The sequence below is a fragment of the Limulus polyphemus genome, unplaced genomic scaffold, assembly GCF_000517525.1.
Source record: "Limulus polyphemus unplaced genomic scaffold, Limulus_polyphemus-2.1.2 Scaffold2025, whole genome shotgun sequence".
In the NCBI taxonomy this organism is placed as follows: Eukaryota; Metazoa; Arthropoda; class Merostomata; order Xiphosura; family Limulidae; genus Limulus; species Limulus polyphemus.
This window is the reverse complement of record NW_013667635.1, coordinates 168365-175599: the sequence shown is the minus strand read 5'-3', so window position 1 is coordinate 175599 and position 7235 is coordinate 168365. Positions and strand designations below refer to the sequence as shown.

Below are 7235 nucleotides of genomic sequence, written 5' to 3'. Positions count from 1 at the left end.
GTTGTAGGTACATTGATACGACTGATGACCTGTCTGTTGCAGGTACATTGGTACGACTGATGACCTGTCTGTTGTAGGTACATTGGTACGACTGATGACCTGTCTGTTGTAGTTACATTGGTACGACTGATGGTGTACCTACAACAGACAGGTACAATGATTGATGTTTTCATTGAACCAGACCATCTATTTGTACAAGATTAAATTCTACTCTTCTGGAAATATTGATAAGTCATATCATTAAAACAAAAATTAAAAAAATCCTAAAATATACTGATTTCTCAAAAATAACATAATAAGAATCTCTTAGGACCCCAAATGCAAAAATTCTATGCAACAGATGTTACAAGAAACCAGATGTTAGATATATATAGAGCTTAAATAACATGTCTTTACTCAATTCTTTATATTTCGATTTTAATCTTGAAACATTTAGAAAAATTAAATTCCAATAAGTCACAAGGACAGACCACAATGGTTTTACTTCTAGCGACTTACTGTCTATCTGACAAATTTCGGAAAAACTACATGAAAAAAACTGAAAAGGGAATTGGTCAAATATCGGCAAAGCAATATCAAGCCTATGTCACACATGAACTAAGAACATATATTCAGTACTATGGAAATTTTATACTTAAAACTTCTGTTAATATAGTGAAAACTAGGAAACACGTAAAGCACAGAAACAGGAAAATCCGAGACAGTGATAAAAAGGAAAAAACGTACAAGAAAAAACAGAATTCTGCATGATACACGAGAAATCTACATATAACCCTGAGAAAAGTACAAGAGAAATCACAAGTTGTTCACATGTTCCACATTAATACTGTAGATCAAGAAAGTCAACATTTTTTGAGCATATATTCATTTTTAACAGTGTAATACACACATACACACAAAAAAGGGATATGACATGAAGATGTTTCATGGGTACACAACGATAAATGGGTACATATTTTTGGGTAAATACATGGTGTTTGCTCATTAAACTACATAGGTCTTAATTTCTTTTCAGGTGAATTATGCTACTGTAAGTTAAGAGTAAAAACCAGAGGCATCACTGGGTACTGGCACATGGAGCCCGTGCCCTAATTCTATTTGACACTGCTCCAAATCCCCCAGTTGGTGTCTTGAAAAATCAGAACAGAAAACCATGATTGATATTATACTGAAATGCTAATAACTCCTGCACCTATGGGCCCAATCCCTGAATAACTCCTGCACCTATGGGCCCAATCCATGAATAACTCCTGCACCTATGGGCCCAATCCCTGAATAATTCCTGCACCTATGGGCCCAATCCCTGAATCTTTTGAAGCACCTAGCGATGCCTCTGGTAAAAACTTTATTTTTTTGTAAAATGGAAGAAAATGTGATCTGAAATAACTAACAGAGAATTTTGCATTGTGCCAATAATATCTCATTTTCATTTTTTACTCTTAATATCTTAGGTCTTATTTATGAATAGTTTAGAGCAATGAAAAGAAATAAAGTCATGTAATTTTTCACATGAAATACATTTACAGTTAAATTAGGAAACTGTAAAACTTACAAGTGGTATATATATATCGTTAAATATTTTCTCAAACACACACGAGGTTCTGTTATCTACGGCACTGGATAAAATCCAGCAATCTGTAATTGTTAATATCACACCTTTCTTAAAACTATCATTAGTTTTAATGTTATTAATATACCTGACAAAAAAAAAAGCATGTGTCAAACAGTTGCATCGTAATGAAGGCATCACGATTAGCATCAAACACGTTGAACAGTAACAGCACCCATAAAAAAAAAGTAATGCCTAAACAACTATCAACCGTATTCACATTTTCAGCAAACAATAAAACAACATACTACAAATAACAACGTAAGTTACTTTAAAACAATGATGGCAGAACTTTATACAAAAACTGTTAAATGAAGCAAGACTTTAAAATGTTTTTGTGGACTTAAATTTTTTTGTTTGTTAGAAGTTCACATATATTTTGACAATGCTTGGAAATTCATTATCTTCGATAACATCTCCTAACCTCTTGATATTCTGTTATCCTCTCATCAGGTTATCACCTCAGAAACAGATTATCTTTATTAAAAATAAACTCAACCTACTCAACACATGAATGTATATTTAAAAGCAGAAAAATTTCTGTGGAAAAATTTAAAACATACTGATACAACACATGTAACACATTAAATAAATAATTCCATTTAGAGTCATGATATTTCTTTGTTAAATGATACAAGCAAGAATCATCATTATAGTAGTACTACTCCTCAAAATAACTAGTTATGATCCCGTTTGCAGCTGATTTTCTTCGATTTATCTTTAGGCTTCCGGGGTGCAGAATTTCCCTGTTGTGCATTCCGATCGTAAATACTTGAAGAAAAGAAATAAATACATATATGATCCATTTAGAAAGCAGTTTTATTTTTATTTAACTAGTAGTAAAAACATAAATGTGAAATATTAATATAACCACTTTAAATTAATTTTATACCTTTTCATATACAGAATCAGTAATTTTTGGGCTTGAAAGAACTTTGATTATTTTGTACTTATCTTTTATGTAACTTTGTTGATGAACAATATTGTTAAAATGATCTAGCATGGGAATGTGGTTCTCTCAACAATACAAGTTACTTCAAGTCTCTATCCATATCATTCTTAATCTTAGGTATATCATACTTTAAGGCTAAAAATTCATTGACAAAGTATCTCTGAAGAAAGAATAAATGGGAATGTAAAACCAGAAACAAAATCAGAAAATCATTCTGTGGTATGAACTGTATTATATAAACACTTCATACGTAGAAAAGCACAATCTGTCATACAAAACACTACCATCAACTTCTGTAAGGTTTTAGAAGATTTGTTTAGCAATTTTTCAAACGAATTTATCAGTTAACTTTGAGAGATCCTAAAACAGTTAAAACTCTAAAATGAAGTATAAAAAAGGAGCATTTTTCATAATAAATATATCACACGTAGATTCATTTTTTTTTTCTATAAATAATTAAATATTTTTCAATTTAATTCAATACTACTACAAAAAATATTTTATTTTGCAACACACTGGAATACTTAATTACTTATAAGAACTATTAATGTAACGTAAAGATGATGAGCTGGTTAAGTAATAAAGCTGTGTTATGTTCTTCTCACCAATTTCTAAAATGTTTCTTGTAACATGAAAATTCCGAAAACTATTAATTCATTGTATAATTTGGTCTTACGCATTTTCCAATAATTTTAATAGGTAAAAACAAAAACAAATTTATCTGTAAAGAAACAAAGATTCAGAAGAAAAGAAAGATGGTAATACCTAGATATCTTACCAACTTCTATGAAGTTAAAGTAATTTTAAAAATACTTTACATTCATCTATATTCATATAAAAAGACAATGCAGAAAAACATTTTCTGTAACCAAAATGAACATTACTGATAACTTTCAATGAAGACTTTAGTTTTGAAATCATATTTAGTAACTACAATAACTTCTGTGCAAAATAACAAAGAGGGTATACAGTATCATATCAACTGAATCATATCTGCTATATCCATTATATATGTTATACCCAATGCTAATGAGCCATTGCATCCAGTATGAGGGCTCTTCAGGCCAGATGGGATAAAAAAAAAAGACTTAGAAATGGTTGAGATACCATTTATGTCAGCAAACTGGTTGAACAACACGTGTTTTGGAGTGAACTCAAGTTGATGAAATGTGATTTTTATTAATTTTATTCAAGTTACTACACATCAGAATTATGGTAATTAATTATTTAACATTAAACTGTTTATGATTATTATTTACTTATTCTTATGTGAAATAACCACCTACTCATTCTGTAGAATTGACGAACTGCAAGCTTGTCTTATGTTAGAAGAACACAAAGTTAAAACCTGACATTTATTACAACTACATCTGATAAGTATAAAAAAGTGAAGCAAGTTGTTTTCCCACTTTTCTGTTTAACGCAGTCTTGACACTGAAATATTATTATTTGCGGAATAATTAATATTAGTGTATGCAAACACTTTTTCTTGTAATTTTACACTTACAATTTATAGGTGTCTGTCCGGATGAACTCTATCACATGGGACACACCAATTGCTAGTTGGTCTGCTATTGGAGGAAGCCATTCATTGTTATCCATTCTGACAACACATCGTTGACTAATCAAGTCAATGTTTCCTGTCGTGGTATTTTAAATGGTGAGTTAAAAACAATAAAAGACATGGAAACATTTAAAAATTTGAAATTATATTAAAAACCCAACTAAAATTAATTAACACATGATTATTATATCGAGATAATATGTTTAATGTAAATTTTAACGTGATTGATAACAAAAAAGCATTTAACACAAAAGATTAATTATGGAAGTTTTATTGTTTTAGCTTGCCACTACTGATGATCTTTACTGAATAGCTTCTCAAGTGACAAATTCAGTGGGAAAAATTAATTAAAGTAAAAAAATAGTGTTTTCCTTAACAATAAAACATGTTTATGGATACACATGATAGTTAAGTTGACATGTCTGGGTAAACAAACAATGTTAATTGTTAAGTAAGTCATACCGACTTACTCACAACAGACAGGTCATCAGTCGTACCAATGTACCTACAACAGACAGGTCATCAGTCGTACCAATGTACCTACAACAGACAGGTCATCAGTCGTACCAACGTACTCATTCACTGTTGTCTAGTAACTCCAAATATTTATGAAACGTACTAATTCATTGTTGTCTAGTAACTCCAAATATTTATGAAACGTACTAATTCATTGTTGTCTAGTAACTCCAAATATTTATGAAACGTACTAATTCATTGTTGTCCAGTTAAGTAAAAGTAAGCAGTTTTCACTGATTAAACAGACCAACAACCGATTTTTCTAAAATGCGAAGTAGACTTTGATTTATTATATCAAATAGTGAGAAGTTATACAGCGATGAAGCAAGTAACTAAAAAACAAAAATGTATGGAAACATAGGTATTCACAGCGACATAATGTGTAACCACAATCTTCGCAATGAAGTAAGGTGAATTAATTAAAACTCAGTTAATACAGTCTTTTTGTAAACTTTATGATACAGTACCTTCAAAACACAAAACAAATACACCATCTCACAATGAATACAACAGTAACAAACCAGGTGGCATTAATTCAAAGCAAGCTGACAAAACAATTCTTATTCAACATTCAGTTTTGGACATAAATACAGTAACGAATTATATCTTTACAGTTCCATAAAAATGTTTTGCTTTTTAAACATACTGTTTATAAAATTTTCAAACCTTTCGTTGTGTCGTTACAAAAAATGTGTAGCAAAACATAATCTTCAGGCAGTGAAATTATACGTCTCCATTTAGCAATTTACATTTATCACGTTTTCTGTCTATTACATGAAACACATTCAAATTTTTCCACATTATAACTATTGTAGAATTTTCTCAAAATAAGAAACCAAAGGTCATGACTGGCAATACTTGTTTTCTTAGTTTAATGAGTAGAGAGAAATATGCAATTTTAACAAGTGTTGAAATTTTTTCAAACAGACAACCACATAATCTACATGCTTACTAATTACAAAATTTAAAAAAAATAATACAAATGAATATATTTCAAACCAGACTAAAATCTCACAAAGAAAACTAAAATCAACCAACATTTCAACTGACCCAGTCAGAAACATGGGGCAATCAAAACATAGGTCAGTTGAAAAATGTTGAATGTTTTTAAGTTTTGAGCATGTGATATTAGTTTGATTTTGAATAAGTATTTATTTGTGCTAAGTAACGTTGTTGTTTTTTCATTGTAATGGTCTTCCATATAATTAATATTTCATCTCCATGTTATTGGTTGTCATAAATATATCTAAGGCACCTGACTGGTGAAGTATTAACAAGATTTGGCACACAATTCAAAGTATATGTTGTTACAGCAAAATATAATTTTCAGTTTAAATGCATGGTATATATGTACATAGAGATGAATAAAATTCTAGTCACATAATTAAAGCTCTGAAACTGTAAGGTATCTGCATTAACAACATTAAATCAAATGATAAAAATAAAACTTTAAGATTCTTACACAAGCAGAAAGTTTCTTTCTTCTCAATCGCCTTCAGTTCTATCTAGGCCGAGTGAATGACAACAAATTAAACCTACACAATGATTAACATCTCATATTCTTTCAAGTTATGTTTTTAACACCTAACAGATGGTTAAAAGGATTGTTTGCAATGGAAAAAAGCACACAAAAAATATATCGAATAGCTAAACATAAAAAAGCAAACTACGACATTTTTCTCAGAATGTGCCAGTCACAAAAGACACGATATGAATGAAACCGATGCTAGAACTCGTAACAAACTGTAAAAACAACTTATGACTAATACAATACTAGAACAACTTAGATCTTAAACTCATCATAATATCAGTACAGTTTCATGAGCAAGTTGAAGGGAATAATGTATTAACGAAAGCAAACACTAACATGAGAACAGAAATAGAAATATATATATATATATATATGATAAGAAGCTATAAATGTTCTTCCCAAATGGAAATATATAAAACTTTACACAATCTTAGAAAATTCATAAAAATTACCACAAGGGCACATATCATGCAACCAACCAGGGGCAGATTAAGGCAGGGGCTACTGTGATTGTAACCCCAGGCCTGGGCTCAGAATAGGTCTGTTACGAGGTTTAGTTTGTTGTTTTTTACCTTAGTCTTTAGTCACAATCGTAATAGACCCAGTAGAAAAATTTAGCACCAGGTCCATCTGACCCTCAATCCACCCCTGCGTGCAATACTAAGCAAGACAGTATAAACTCATTTCACAGAGAATAACAGGCAGAAGCACCACATAATGTAATACCACGAGGTACACTATTTCACTCCACGGAAATAACTCGTACTACATTCTTCAACATATTTGTGCACATCGTACAAATTTCTTGTTGAAATTTATACATTTGAGTGAAATGCACATATTTTTCATAAATATTTGGAGTTACTAGACAACAGTGAATGAGTACGTTTCATAAATATTTGGAGTTACTAGACAACAGTGAATGAGTACGTTTCATAAATATTTGGAGTTACTAGACAACAGTGAATGAGTACGTTTCATAAATATTTGGAGTTACTAGACAACAATGAATTAGTACATTTCATAAATATTTGGAGTTACTAGACAACAATGAATTAGTACA

General features: G+C 30.5%; 1 protein-coding gene across 2 annotated transcripts in view; it reads right to left on the bottom strand.

Moving 5' to 3' along the window:
- Positions 1-158: 158 nt before the first annotated feature.
- LOC106465705 (ras suppressor protein 1-like) overlaps positions 159-7235 on the bottom strand; it is a 28282-nt gene continuing 21205 nt past the window's right edge. Inside the window, exons 8-10 of one of the 2 annotated variants that reach the window (XR_002612039.1) lie at positions 4069-4201; positions 1289-2380; positions 159-1256 (exon numbers count right to left, since the gene is read on the bottom strand). Coding sequence is in view for 1 of the 2 variants with exons in the window: in XM_013925943.2 (XP_013781397.1) it covers positions 2287-2380; positions 4069-4201 (227 nt within the window). In the remaining variant the exon portion in view is untranslated. Of the gene's footprint in view, positions 2381-4068; positions 4202-7235 lie in introns of both variants that reach the window. The other variant, XM_013925943.2, reaches the window with a different exon arrangement.